This window comes from Limanda limanda, chromosome 23 (genome assembly GCF_963576545.1).
Source record: "Limanda limanda chromosome 23, fLimLim1.1, whole genome shotgun sequence".
Classification (NCBI taxonomy): Eukaryota; Metazoa; Chordata; class Actinopteri; order Pleuronectiformes; family Pleuronectidae; genus Limanda; species Limanda limanda.
The window spans coordinates 9,319,723-9,335,624 of NC_083658.1; the positions used below are offsets into that span (position 1 = coordinate 9,319,723).

Consider the following 15,902-nt stretch of genomic DNA (forward strand, 5'->3'; position numbering starts at 1 on the left):
TTAGCGAATCTGGGGCAGCGGGCTTTTCTTGTTAGGGGAAAAAATAAATCACCCAACAAAGATTCTCTGTGAAATACAAGTAAACACGATATACACACTGCAGCTTAAAAAAATTAAAACTGTAATTGAACTAAATATCGGAAGAGCTGAGTCAAAAGAGGGAAGTGATGTGTACATTTGTGGATTCCTGAATTTGTGTGTTGCAGGACATAAGAGGAAAATTATGTTCCACGATAACCAGTGCAGAGCCTAAGCCACGATTGGATCGCAATGAACCGCTTCAATGATACTGAATTTCGATTAAATAGGTGAAAACAACTCAAGGCAAATGAGAAACATACTTCCTCCATTATTCAGCAGGCACACAAACACACACACAGCAGATGTAGAAACACACGCAAACACAAACACACACTGCACATGCTCTCTACCTTCAATTATTTACCAGGTGGGAGTGGGTGATAATGTTCTGCACTCACACTCCTCCACCATGCTGCTTCCACTGCAAATTAATAATGAAGCTTCCCAGTGTGTGAGTGTGTGTGTGTGTGTGTGTGTGTGTAGACACAGTGGTCACTAATGCAGTTTGTGCCGATGTCTCGTAATGATGTTTTATTGATGAAATACACACAAACTACAGTTTCTCTACATCAGGTCAGAGCAAGACAAAGGACATGACAGTAAGCTATAAAGAATTACAATATATAGATGTAAAAATGACCTTGTTCTATAAATCTATGAAGGGAAAAGATACATTAGATTTAAATCGTGTCCCTACAACTCTCTAGAATCTGCTTTAAATCGAATGAGTTCCACGTTCCTGCTCATGGGAATCTGGATTATAGACTCTGCTCATGGTGCTGGTGGGGGTGCACATTCCCACTGAAAGCCTGAGGATACAGCTGATAGAAAATAAATTGGATAATACAATATATTTCTGTTACATACTCATTTGCTTTTAAAGACTATATGAAACCATGAATGTTTGACGGTACATTTAGCAGATAGCCAACGTTAGCAAAAAATGACTTGATATATTCATTTCATGCACTTCTGCAATTTTTGCATAAACGAATGCTGAAAAGACAACTTGTATCTGTTTAACTTATTAAAAGCTTAAGTAAATTAAAAAAAACATTACAGAAGATTCATGCAGCATTAGTTTTAGAAACTCCGTTTTGGTTTAACCCTATTGAGTCTGGGCCTATTTTTGGCCGTTTTTGAATACTGAGTTTACCTTTACATACCATTCAAAACATATACCATGCAGAAATATTTCTTCTTCCAGCACATCCCCTATATGATCATAAAATACACTTATTAATATGGCATAGCATATTAAGATATTGGCCCGAATAACACACAAGACACATCATGTGATTCAATCACAGAAGCATGATAACAAAAGAAAAGCGATCAGCTGATGCCCTGAGTTTACACATCGGTATCATAAGAGACAAAAGCTGAATCAGTGAAACCTTATCTGTTAAAAAGTCCTTTAAACATCAGGTAAAAGGTACTGAAACATCAAGCATGAAAATCGAAAAAACTCAACATTAACAAAGTGCAACTGTTGCTGATAAAGTCCTTGCTCCGACTCTGCAGACGTGTTCACCCCCTGCAGTGAGAAAAGCCGGACGAGCGCCAACGTTTGTGTAAGCTGCAGGCTTATCTGTTGAGTCACACGCGAGTCTACACCTACTGCGCAAATACACTGGAAGGTACTGTAACAGAGGAAATAAAAAGTCTAATAAGATGGGTCAAGCTCAAAAGACAATTATTTCAAGGAATCCGCGATAAGCTCTGAAACCAACTGTTGTTAATTTAGTGGGTTCGCTTTGCATGCGTTTATTGTCACTTTTTTCTTTTCCACTTTCAGCAGCAGTACACCTTGATATTTCATACCATCAACACTTGTGACAGAAAACGAACAATCACATCCTAGTGGGTGTAGTGTTTTGGTTTCATGGGGCTGATGGGGTCTGAGCACTGACGTCCAAAGATGTTCCACAGAGATAGAGACCTTTTCTTTTTGTATCTGTGTGTGTGTGTGTGTGACACTGAGGAGAAAAAGACACGGGGAGGTAGATGCATGTCATGGAGGTTGACTGCTGTTTATTTCTGGAGAACCACAACCTCTCACAGCAATTTGAGAAAACTACAAGATTTTTTAAATGTGGACTCTCTCTTTCTCAACTTGTATGATCTTCTTTTCTCTTATTTCATTACCATTTCGTCATGCACCTACAAACAACCATGACTTTGAAGTGTGTGCAAAATGTGTTTGATGACACCAATTGTGACAAAAGGATCAAAGGAAGGGAACATTATAGAACTTCCAGAGAGCTTTAGTTTTCTGTTCCAGTTGTGTTTCCCCATTACTCTGGACTCTGGATCCAAGATGTCCAGCTCCTTTACCGATATGTCAGGTAAGTTGAGTAATAAGCATCTAAAAAACACAGAGAATGCCAACTTTAAATGGTTAAAAAAAATAAGAATTGGATTTATTATTAATTGATAATCCCTTTCAGATTTTCCTTTAGCCTCAGTGTAACCTCAAGTTTGCCCTGTATCGCTTATGACAAGACCAAAACACTTGATGATGCTAAGATGACGCTAACATCTGCTAGCTAACACATGCAAACATCAGGTGTTAGCACGTGTTAGCAGCTGGTGGTTGGTAACTTAAATTGTGCAGAAGACCTTCACCATCTTGTCCTATAATCCAAAATTTATTTTTATTGATGAAACAAACTAATTATATGGTATAGACTGAAAGTTTTTGACAGATGTGTATTTTGCTATGTATCATAGATCAACATCAACTCAAATCTTGTCGTCCACAGACGAGCACCTGACACCCGAGGGAACCCTGCTGGCCTCCCGCTACAGGGTGGGGCAGTTTCTAGGCGAAGGGGGGTTTGGACAGGTCGTGAAGTGTGTGGACACTAAAACTGATGGAAACATGGCCATCAAGATGACCATAGATTATTTCCAGGAGGTTGCGCGGAAAAAGGTGCGGTACAAATTGTTGCTTTATCAAAACTGAAGCTGGAATTTGCATGTAGAAATATTTTGTAATTACACCCATCACATTTCTTCCACAGATTGAAATCCTTCAGAAATTAGAAACTGTGGATGCATATCAAAGCCACATCATCCAATGGAATGGGTCATTTGTCCACAATGAGCACACACGTCTCAGCTTTGAGGTTCTGGACATGACTCTGGAAGAATACTTGAAGCATGTCCAGTTTATGATCCTCCATGAGATCCGGCCTGTTCTGCAGCAGGTTTGATGGATTTTCTCTTTTCCACTCCCAGAAGTTTCCAGTGTAGAAGTGTCATTTCACTGTATATTTCAAATCTGATGTGAAGCAAATACTATCGTCTTTGTCTTCACAACAGATAATATTAAATAATTGTGTTTCTTCAGCTGGCGACTGCACTGCTCCACCTGGAAGTCCTGGATATCATCCACAGCGATATCAAACCGGATAACATCATGGTGGTGGATTATAGGCAGAAACCGCTACAAGTGAAGTTGGTTGACTTTGGACTTGCTTGCCAAGGCCCCGACATTCAGCCAGGCTCAGGGGGACAGAGTCTGTTATACAGGTAAGGCACACAGCAGTCCCAGAGAAGACAACATGTGGCAGAGATGCTGCAGCTTTGGGTCACTAGTCGTTCTCTTTTCATACAGGAAGTTTAATGTTGTTTATTATGTCTCCATCAGGGCTCCAGAGTTCATGTTAGGGCTCAGTTACAGGCAGCCTATGGACATGTGGTCTGTAGGACTGATTGTGGCAGAGATGGCTCTGGGCCGCCCCCTGTTACCTGGGAAACACGAGTACGACATCGTGAGTATCTTCTTCACAGACGCATATAGTTGCAGCGTCCTGGATTTGTTTCTCAATAGAGAGTTTTTGCAAGTAAGGGATCAGCTCCTAAATCCGATCATATGTGTGTTTCCAGATGAAAAACATTGTGAACACGTTGGGTGAGCCGCCCACGTACCAACTGGACGCTGGACTACGCAGCATGCAGTATTTTAATATGTGTGGGAAATGGAGACTGAAGGTATGCATCCATTGATCATTCTATCCTTCCATCCATCCATTCATTCATCCATGATTTACCCTAAACTCTGTCTTTTTGTAGACTTCAGAAGAGTTGCATGCTCAGACCGGGCTCCACTACAGCAAGTGCTTCAACTCTTCATGTGCCCTTGAGGAGGTAAGTTAATGTTTGTTATGTCATATTAATACAAGAATGTCCTCAATGTACTCCACAGGAGTCTTACTCTTTGAATACATTTGCATCATTTAATCTGGTCATTAGAAATATTCAGAGCTTTGTTGTTCCAGATCATGTATCAAGGCCTCAGAGGTGAGCAGGAGTTGGAGCGCTTCATTGACCTCTTGAAAAAGATGTTGAACGTCAACAAGAATGAGAGGATCACACCTGCTAAAGTGCTCAAGCACCCTTTCCTCGCTGTGGAACAGCACGGTGACGGCCCACACATCACCAAGGAGGAGCCCTACGACCTCAGCAACCTGACCCCTCACCTTCAAGGAGGTGGATCCTACTCCTCTAGAGACAATATATTTGGTCCTTGAGGTTGAAAAGGTCACAGCAGCACCTGTCCAGCCGATTGTGCCTTAGCAGCCTGAACCACTGACCTCCGAGGAGGTGTATCCATCTCCTCCATGAATCAATGTGTCATCTAAACTGGAGGATGAAGAGTAGACAGCTTCAGTCCAGCCTGGTTAGTCACACGTCTAAATCCCTCACAGACTCCTGGTGTTTCTTTTTTTAGTCAAACTAATCCAACATTTCTTTGTGGTGTTCAGAGGTTGGGACTGAGAGCAGAACAAAGTAGGCATCAAGACGTTTTTCAAGCGTGTCAAAAAGGCCTTGTCCAGCTGCTTCAGCTCCTTCACTAAAATGCCATGAGCTCCACATGGACATTTTTATCTCAGTATTTCTTTCTTTCTATAATATAATAATAATATAACGTTCGATGTGACACCTCTCTCTCCCTCCAACAGACACTGGAGCCCATCCCTCTGTCAAACTGTCCACTCAGCCACAAACGCATCCTCAGGCACTGACACACTAACGACCACATACATTCTTGGCATTTTCGCAACAGCCAATTACATCTCTCCCCCGAACTTGCAGCTCTGGATGCTCCGCACGCCAGCTGAGGCAGTGTTTCCTTGCAGATTCTTTCTTAATTATCATCGCAAAATTCCAAGCTGATAGAACGGCGGCCGAGGTTTATTCCGAAAAGAAATACTGCATGCGAATCGCCGAGGAGGGCATGAAACCGAGCCTTAAGTCAACTTGCAACAGACATTAATTCAGAAAGCAATGAGACACCCGCCCAGAGATCACATACCAAAGCAACACAGCACCGATGTCATTAAAGCTGCCGGCGGTGCAGCCTCTCAGAGGAGTCCTTTCTCTAAACAGCATTAGGAAGTCAGAGAGCTGCTATGGACAAACACATACCTCACACTCACTTATATACCCACGCACTTTAAATGCCAGATCAGGGTGAACACAGACTGGAGTATACAAACAGTGCACAGTTTGTATAAGAGAGTTAATGATGGGAAAGAATAAAGTTGAGGTAAAGAGGAAGGATCAGGGGTCCGGATGTGGGGTGTGCTCAGACAGGAAGCTGGTTTCTATCCCAATTCCTGTGTATCTCCAGGAAGTGGGATAGAATATCAGACTCAAAAGGTGAATGGAACATACATGTAGATAGCCATCCTCCTGCATCCACAAACTGCTGATGGAAGGAAAGTGTTGGATTGGACTGCTGATGGATTGTATGAAACGTTTTCGATTAGCGTCAGCGATTCATGTAAAAGGTGCAGCAGTGGGAGAAATGACAGATAAAGACGAGGCCGATCAGCTGAACCCTGTGGCATTGCAGTCACCTGACAATGACTTCTTTATTCATTTATTAAAAGATACAGACTTGTGCAACTGGTTTGAGCCGAACATACCTGTCTGCATGCTCATCCTGGGAACAGCAGATCTCCCAAATAAGATCATTTTAGTTTATTTATACAGGAATAAACATTCCTTGTTCCTCTAAACGCCACTTAGTTTCAAATCTGGATTTGTACTATCTGAATTACATTTCGACATAAGACATTAAGGTAGAAGTCAGAAATCCGCCTTGAAAATGTTTGTTTTGAAATGCATTTACCAGACAAGCTGCGTGAAACAAGGTTTTTCATGTAAGTAACAGCAACTATTGTCTTATAACAGCCTCATGAGCAATAAATAACACAAGAAAACTGTAGGAGAATAACAACGAACACCCAGATGGGGAATAGTTCCAAAAAGCCACGTGATCAAAGAGAGAAATCTCTTCTGCCATAACGAAGAACAGGAAACCGTTCTCTGAAACTATCACGCACACATTGCACCGAAGAACCACAACTATTGATATGTTGATTGACAGTGAGATTGGGCAATTACTTAGTCTGCGAGATACATATTTTACACTGAGCAGGTTTCAAGATTCAAATGCCTTCCAACACTATCATTTTGCAAACATCCAGAGGTTCATAAAAGCAATAGCAGAGGCACTCACCGATATCTGAAAGACTTCCTGCGTGTCATCGAGCATCTGCACCCGTATGGAGACCAGCCTCCCGGGAGGCTGAGCAGGTGGACGCAGGCCCGGCTCCAGGGTGGACACCCCGAAACTTTCCGTGGCGCCCAGCCTCTGCCCGGCTGTGGACGGCCTGTCGGCGGGTTCGACCATGGCGGCGTGCGCTGCGGCGTGCGCTGCGGCGTGCGCTGCGGCGTGCGCTGCGGCGTGCGCTGCGGCGTGCGCTGCGGCGTGGCGTTCTCGAGCTGCAGGGACCTCTGTTCACGTCTGGGGTGGGGGGGAGATAAAGTTAGTTGGTTACAAAATGTGGGGTTATGTCTTATGTGCTTCAGCGCAGCAGCAACAATCTCGCTATGTGATTTGAGGTATTTTAGATTTTTGGCTTCTCAAATATATTGCAGGCTGTTTAAGGCTGCAACAGTCAGGCACTTTCTCTAACACCCAAGCTGTAACATAGGCATGCAGCTTAAATAGAACGGTGCAGGGTGATTGTACATTTCTGTGCACAGCTGTATTACTTTTAAAGGCATTTGTTAAAGGTCTTTTTTAGGTTTAAGTTAAACCTCTTTTCCACTGGTTAAATACCCACTAACATCTGGCTTTTGTCTGCAATCATGTAAAACGATGACACTGTGTGTACTCCCTAATTTTGGTGTAAAGAAAAAAAACATATTTTTGAGAAAAAAAACTTTCAAATGAAGGTTAAAAGATGATATAAACTGTCTTAGAGTGGAAAAAATACACCATGAAAGTCAGATTTAAAAGAAAGAAAGAGGCTCTGTTGTGGCAATGAGGAAACCTTGCAAGGAGAGAGGCTTTGTCCGAAATTAGTTCAAGAGATATGCCAGAAAAGTTCAGTCTGGGTTAAATTGGCTGTGCAACATGTCAAAAAAATCACAAAACATTCTGTCAGTGTGCACAAAGAAGCAGACGGCAGTGTCTCACACCTTTCTAGACAGACACATGCGCTCATTTCTTCCAGGTGAAGCACACACGGGGGGGATTTGCTCAGTTTCCTACATTAACCAAACACAGAGCTCTGCTGTGAGACGAGTTCAGACTTGAATCAAAGCGCTCCGCAAGTGGAGCAGATGAGATACGGCCTGAGAACGCACAGACAGACACTCAACACCCCCTCCTCCTCGCCCTCCTCTTTCACACACACACACAAACTCTTCAGTCACAGTGTCCCCCCCCCCACCACCACCTCCGTCCCACACTTGATAAACCTCAACCTCAGACAATAAATATCCTCTCAGACGCTCTGTGACATCAGGGCTGTGGAATGTTTTAGAACGTTGGTCAGGGGGGTAAACGCGGGGATGAGAGTTACAGGCCGCCGAGTTGCCCTGGTACACACACAAACACTTATTTAGATCAACAGCCAGAAGTTTTCACGCGTGTCTGTGTGCATTGGCACAAGACAACGGGGATAAATCAAAACGTAAACCTGTCGGATTCCTCTTTCTTTCCTTTGAACGAGGGGCAAATCCTGTTTTATCCTCTGGTCAGTCACATTCGGTCACATGCAGTCAATCCCTCTTAATACTTTTTGTCAATAAACTGGTAAATCAATTAACCATCAGGGACCTATTGGACAACATGGTGATTAACAGGTCCTTGGATCCTCATGCTCTTGGCGGTGAAGAATCAAGCTTGAGCAATAAATCAGCCGATATTGGCTTCATATAGATACATCAGTATTAGTGTACATGTAAGTAACAATGCTACAGACATGCTGAGTTAAAAGTCCTTTTGGGTCAAGCACTGTTTATTTTATGCGTTTATAGAAAGAAAAATCCTGATCGGTCAATAAAGCCCCAAATTCAGGCCTCCCTAATCCATAGTGAGGAATAAGCCATTCCCTCTTAGTTCTAAATACTTAGGAACAGATGGGTGGTGCAGTGAACTGAAATGTGACAGCAAACCCTGAATAAGTGTTTCCCAGCATCACCACGTCCACAGCGAGGCCTGTTTCAAGAGCAAATAAAAGTGTATTATTGGATTAATGGGGCTGTCCGATTCCAGAGCCTCCTCCAGATGTGCCTGAGAGAAGAGCAGCTTTCTTTTACTCAAATCTGGAGAATAAAGCCGGTCTGTAACTTGTGGTATTCTGCGGACCATCCTAAAATCCACCGGGCGCAAGGTCATATGTTGTCTGTGAGGCTGTGATGACGGGAAGTCTCTGTTGCATCATGTAAGAAGAAGAGGTTGGCTCAAGAAACATCTCACCAAATAAAGAAAACTTAGTCTGAAAATATTATAATAAATCTATTCAAACTCAAATTGACAAAACTGTTTTATCATTTAATGATTGATTAATAAAGAAAATATCTAGAAGATATATCAACAGAGAGATTAGCCAGAATGCCGGGGCTAAAAGAACCAGAATGCCCCTGCAGCAACCTTTGACCTCAGTGTGAAAGTAGACAGATAACAAGGTCAGACACATTCTTAACAACACATACACCAAGTTAAACATTAAAATAAAACAAGATTATCACTCAGTATAGCAGACAAAGCCCCATTCAATCAAGCTGCACCAAATTCCAAACGTTCATGATATCAGTTCCTTAAATATGCTTGATTTTTCTCATCAAGATCCATCCTGGGAAATGAGAGAAAATGTCACACGAACTTTAAGATATTGATTAAAAAATTAAATTTGAAATTACATTTATTGGGTTCTTCCATGACCCATACCACATCTTTTATGGCAATCCATCCAGTCGTTTTAGCGTAACCCTGATAACTAAGTAACAGAGAAACCCAGGTGAAAGCATAACCTACTTTGCGGGGGTAAAAAAATCATAACAGCAATTCAAAAATCTACTTTCTTTGGTTTCTATTTCCCCAGGGTGCTTTGCAGCAGGGTTATATACGAGACACAGACATTACATTTGTACTAATCCCTCCACCTGCACACAAAACACCAGCACTTCTCTCGCCACCTCAGTGACAAAGGCAGGAGCTTGAAACTGGAGCCCGGCCAAGGAAGTGACCCGACAATGAAAAAAAAAGGGACCTGACATTCAGGTTACTCATTACACCTGTGGGAACAAATTTGTTCTCATGTGCCACTTCCTTACTGCTCTGCGCCGCCGTTTCCAACTGTTTTGAATTTGCATTCACGCAGTTTGTCCTCCGAGAGGTTCAGCCATATCAGAGGTGGAATAATAACAGTTCTTGAAACCCTACACTCACTCACTCAGGGTTACCTACTTGTTTTTGTCCCAGTGTTGCATTTCAAAGCAAAACAAGTGTCAACTCAGAGCCAGTTTTATGGCTCGGCCTTATCATCCACTAACAGGCGGGTGCCAATTACCCTGACAAACACCAGTAGATCATACTCCGCAGGCAGCCGACTTCTTCATTGTTTCGACGCACACACACAGTTCTACCTCGTAAACAACTTTCCGAAGCTCCACCACATTTTCAATCTCACTGGAGGGAAAGTCCGGTGGCTGAAAGTTTCATCGTCTCCTCGGTCGGGGCCCGGGGAGGATTAAACGTGGAGCTGCTTGAGCAAGAGCGGAATACAGAGCGAGCTGGTCACACGGGCACAAAGGAAGCTACTGTGGGAGCTTCCAACAGCGGGGCCTTAACTCAGCGGGACCGAGGCCTCTCCACCAGCCTTTGAACTGGTGTTAGTTGAAAGTTTCCCAAGGGTTTGGGAGAGGGGAGCCAGGCCCTGGGAATCGGATGTGAGTGCATGTGTGGGTGTGGGTGTGTACACAAGTGCATCTACGGAGAAAGATGTCACCAATCTGCGTTTTTTTTTGTAGTAACTCTGCATGTTGAAGTAAAAAATCTCCCTTTACATAAACAGGGTATTTAATGACGATATTTAAGGGGACGGCTCAAAAAGGTATTTGAAAACTATTCTATCACAAGCTGAAAATACCTAAACACGGATGTGATGGATTTTGTTTGATTTTAGCTAAATATCAACAAAATGCCTGTTAGGAATTCCTGAAGCTCAAGGAAGAAGAAGTCTAAAGTTCTTCCCCTTCAAATTTTCATATTTAAGAAGCTGAGAAAACAGATAAATAACACAGAAAGCTGAAATCGCTCTGTGCCGTATCGTACAATACACAACTAACAAATCCTCGTCCTCAAATCACAAAGTGGCTCCATCCATTCACACACAGAGTAACTTGTTGCCATTTTGACGACCAGCAACTGTTTGTTTACAATCTGACTCACACGCTTAAAAAAATGACACACAGTGTCAACAGTGGCCCGACCAGCGCAGGTGTGGGGGGTGAGATCAAGGCTACAACACTGCACGCTTACACCTGCGATCCCTGGCAGATCAATGGCTGGGCTTGTTGCCTTGTTTCATCAAGGTGACACTCTCCACTCGTGGAAACGTTAAGCCGCTCCACTGGTTGTGAGGATTGTGAGGTTGCGTGTGTGTGTGCGCGAGAGGGGAGGGTTTGAAATCAATTCTACAAGATATTGATCAAGATCCCGGAGGAGGAAGAGCATTGAGATTTGGCAGATCCCCTGCTTTTAGACCTCCACACCCGTGCTCCGCCAGCCATTAGCAAAATGAAGTGGACGCTGCTGCTTCCCCACTGACCCTGTGCTCTGACCTCACGCCGAATGAGAGGGGAGGGGGGGTTCGGAAAGAGAGGGTGTCCCCCAGAGATCAATAAAGGAAAAAGGGGATTGTTTCCGGCAGCTGACACCCTATAGGTGTTCTCCAAAGCCCATTTAAAACACAAACACACGGAGAGGGTCCAGTTGGCAAAGAGCAAGCCCCCGAATGTGGGTTAGCAGAGTAATCCTTTAGGCCAGAGCAAAAGTGTCAGTAGGCTAAGACAGCCTAGTCACACTCAGGACACTCTCCTAGTGTGTGTCTGTGTGTGTGTGTGTGTGTGTATGTATCACTTTAGAACACAGGACCAGTTGGTGAATTTCCCTGGTTTACGTTTGATGGTGAACCTGTGTGGGCTTGTTTTTGTATCCTCTTAAGGACCTTTTTCCGGCATAAGCACTGACCTTGTAAGGACCAGCAGACCTTTACTCCTAACTATATTACATTGGATTTTTGGTGTTGAATGGAAGTCAATGCAGTGTCTTGACATGGAAAAATGCACAGAAAAAGTCTAACTGTAGCTTTAAGGGACAATATAAGGACCTTTTGACCAATCCTTACAAATTCAATGGATGTTTGAGGGTTTAGACTTAAGGGTTAGGGTTAGAATTGGGTTTACTTTAGGGTTAGGGGCTAGGTAGTGTGTGTGTATGTGTGTGTGTGTGTGTGTGTCCCACTGCTCAATATTAATGTGCATCATGGGGCGACGTCTTGACAATGACAGGCTCAGGCCATTGTGGGGTCAGGGACACCAAATGTCTTTGTCTCCAGCTGGAAACACATACATGAAGTTAACATGTAGTGGTGTGTGGAGAGAAGTTGCTGCAGGAGGCTCAGCAGCAGAAGAAGGAGAAGAAGGAGAAGAAGAAGAAAGAGAAGAAGAAGAAGAAGCTCCTCCTGGGGAAGATTAGTGAAAAATGACCAAGCTGCAATGGAAGCGAGTTAATGTGTAAAAGAAACTCGACACATCTCGGGCTACACGCAAGGAAACACCGGGAGAGGCTACGTGGAACCTCGCTCCACGAGCCGGGGAGCATGGCTTTCCTTACCCCGGGTCTGGCGTGTCGGTTGTCGGCTGTCGAGAGGGTCTGGGTCCGGGTGGTGGAGGCGGTGAAGTCCCGGTGCTCCTGTCCGGGAGAAGGTGCTTCAAAGCCGGACCGCTCCCTCTCAGCTGGGCCGTGGAGAGCGTGCGGCGGCCATGGAGGCGACTGTGGTGAAGCCGTGCGAGATTTCCTCCCGAAACAATGAGGAGCGACTCACACACACACACACTCACACACACACACCGCCTCCAGCTCCACAGCGCCAGGCAGGAGAGAGAGAGAGTGTGTGAGAGAGTGAGAGAGCGGCCCGACAGCGACACTTTGTGGTAGACCGGAGGAAACGCAGCTGTGGAGGCAAGGAGCTCTGGAGATATATTATACTTTGCATGAGTATTTCCACCTCCATGCTACTTTTATATTATTTTAAAGGCTAATATTGTACTTTTCAAACCACTACATTGATGAGGACACTTGAATTACCAGGTGTATACTATGTACACGTATCTATATTACATTTGATTGCATATTTGTATTCTATTTTCTACTGTAACTTGTTTTTTGTCTATCTGCTGCTGTAACAAGTGAATTGTTTTAACTTAACTTATCTCATTGTATCTTATCTCAACGATTTAAATAGAAATGCTTTCATGTGTGGTTTTATTGTTTTATTTCCTTCTTTTATTGTACTTGTTCATTCATTTTTTACTGTTATATTACTGCTTTCATGTGCTCGAGTTTTCATGTGACGTAACTCCATAAACTATTCATTTAATTTTAACTCACCTGGTGTCCAACCACCTAAACATGGTTGTCCCGATATACATTGTATAAAATTGTGTTTTATATTAAACTGGGCCTAGTGCCATGCATAAACATAGCTACACTGTTATTGTGCATTCAATACTAAGCTATTCAAATAATACACAGGTTCATATATTCATGTTTTTATTTTAAACGTGCATGGTATAGGAGCTGCAGCGTGTGCATTGCTGACTGAAAGATAACGTCTGCCTCCATTTATCAGTTCACTACAATATGTTAGATTCATGTTAATGTGTATTTAAAGACGTTTAAATTTGTGGAAAAACATTGGTTGAAAATAATATATATATATATATATATAAAAAGTTGTCTAATCAACCAACATTTTCGCAACCCCCTGCAGTACGTCCGCGGACCCCCTAGGGGTCGCGGACCCTCTGTTGAAGACCTCCGACCTGATGGAAAGTGTGTCTATGTTCAAAGTATTTGTGCATAAGAAAAATGTTTGATAGAGATAAAGATAGCAGCAATGACAAATTAATTGAGGAGTCAGTAACGAAAATAATGGTCCACAATCAGATGCCACCAAAATCCACAGTCCATGAAATTAATAAATGTGTCATTATGAAATAAAAATCCCATGAAATAATTAAATGTTCAGTTATATATTCATATTATGCTATATTTATACATTTATTGCCATATATTTTATTTCAGTGTTTATTTCATGGCCATATTTATTTACCCATTTATTTATTTAATTATTTAACTTTGACTCAAACGGCATTCCACAGGGATTCGACTGCGCAATTAATTGAGGGTTTACGGTAATCGCTCTGACACGGCCAGCCAATGTGGCTTAAAATCTAAATGCGGCGCAAAGTATGTCGGTGTGAGCCAAGAGGTTCCAAGATTTTAAAGAAAACAAAAGTTCCCCAGGGAGGACAGGTCCGACAGGCTCCACCGGGCTCGGGTTCCGGAAGTGACAACAGGTGAGAGCTCCGCAGGACGCTCCTCCTTCAGATGGTGTCTGTCCCGCGTTATGAGTTTGCTTGTGAAGTTGAGGAGGAGGACAGCAGCTCGGGGGAGGACAGCAGCTCGGAGGAGGACATGGGGAACACGGACAGCCTGTGGGGAGCGAGGAGGGAATCCAGGAAAGAGCCGGCGAGTCCCACACCTACAATACCAGAGATCTCAGTGACTGAAGCGCCTGAAGTATCCAGGCAGCCGGAGACAGACGACGTGGACGATGAGGGACACTTTGACACCTGCAGTGTCAGCGGCAGTGAAGACCCCACCAGCCGCCAACACTTCATCCAGGTGATGATGGACAGATCCCCCCGGGGGAGGAGGAGCATGGTGCAGCGCAGGTCCGTTCACCTGTCCACCAGGAGTGACAGCGACTCAGTGTCCATGCTGTCCTCCGTCCTGGACGAGGACAGGACCTCCGTCACTCTGGACCCTCTGGAACACGAGTGGATGATGTGTGCTTCAGACGGCGAGTGGGGCAGCTTGAGCCGCCTCCTCGCCACAGAACCCAGTCTCATCCTGAGGAAGGATTTCGTTTCTGGGTTCACCTGCCTGCACTGGGCCGCCAAACTGGGAAATCCTGAGCTCATAGCCCTTATTATTAATTTTGCCAAGCAGTACAGCATTCCGATCAATATTGATGTTCGATCCAACACTGGCTACACGCCGCTGCACATAGCTGCTATGCACAACCACATGGAGGTGGTGAAGATCCTGGTGGGTGCCTATAATGCTGATGTAGAGATCAGAGACTATAGTGGAAGGAAGGCCTGCCAGTACCTTACTGACAGTGCAAGTGTGGACATACAGGACATCATAGGAGCTTACGAGCAATCACACTCAGAGGACACTGACTGCAAGGACAGAGGACCATGGAGGTTCTCCAGGGTTCTCCAATCCAACCTGAAGCCCCTCAGGCGGCTGACCTCAAGTGACTGTGACTCTGTGGATGGGCATGGTCGACTGAGGGAGAAACCTGTGAGGCGGATGTCTTCTCTCAGCAGGATGAAGCCCAAACTGCAGCGGCTCCGCTGGAGGACATCGCAGATTGTCCACAGCACAACTTTCCACGGCACAGAAGACTTGGAGGAGTCTGGGGAAGGCTTCTGTAAGCCCAGACCTAAGACCCATTTCTTTGGGTGAGACAGAGACAGCACAATCTTTATTCTTGATAAGGTGGAAGATCTGTTAAAGCTCTCAGCTCCTACTACATGTATTAAATTCTATGTCTATATGTCTATGAAAAATAGGTGTCTTTAGCTGAATGAAAATTACTGTGTAATTGGACCTGGAAATTTAAGAAACCCAATTCTGCCATCTCCCATGTACAAAGCCTGTCATGTCTTATTGAGCCTGGTGTGAATAGAGTAAGTTCTTTTTCAGATAATTCACAGCGATCAAACGTGTGTGTAGCTTATTTACAAATGGTTTACTTTTTAGCTAAATACACAGTATTTAATAAGTTTGTTCATGGAAGTTTTGCATGAGCTGGTGTACAAAAGTCTGACTAAGAAGCAACAGTTTAATAACTGCATATTCTCTATGTTTTAGAACATTGAACACTTTATTGTAAATAGAGACATTCCAAATGTGTGATATTATTGAGTCTTGTGAAAGCCAAGGTCTGAGTCAGATGTGGGGCAACATACCGCTTCGTGTCAGAACTTGACTTAAGCCTCATACTGCAAATGCTTCTCATGTTAAGCTGTACAAAAAACTAAGGTCTTTGGAGATGAAGAATGAAATGTTGCATTTCTGCTCACACTTTTTCTATGATATCATATACATTCATTCATGGTTTGTCAAGAAAGACGAAAAGTGAGACTAA

General features: G+C 43.7%; 2 protein-coding genes across 2 annotated transcripts in view; one reads left to right on the forward strand and one right to left on the reverse strand.

Moving 5' to 3' along the window:
- Nucleotides 1-6,790, reverse strand: part of farp1 (FERM, RhoGEF (ARHGEF) and pleckstrin domain protein 1 (chondrocyte-derived)) — a 44,346-nt gene extending 37,556 nt beyond the window's left edge. The window contains exon 1 of the mRNA XM_061067059.1: nucleotides 6,617-6,790. Coding sequence (XP_060923042.1) covers nucleotides 6,617-6,790 — 174 coding nt within the window. The remainder of the gene's footprint in view (nucleotides 1-6,616) is intronic.
- Nucleotides 6,791-14,068: 7,278 nt separating this feature from the next.
- On the forward strand, nucleotides 14,069-15,217 carry LOC132997021 (ankyrin repeat domain-containing protein SOWAHC-like). Its single transcript, XM_061067392.1, has one exon. It carries the CDS (start codon nucleotides 14,069-14,071, stop codon nucleotides 15,215-15,217), a length of 1,149 nt encoding a protein of 382 aa, XP_060923375.1.
- The last annotated feature ends 685 nt before the right edge of the window (nucleotides 15,218-15,902 follow it).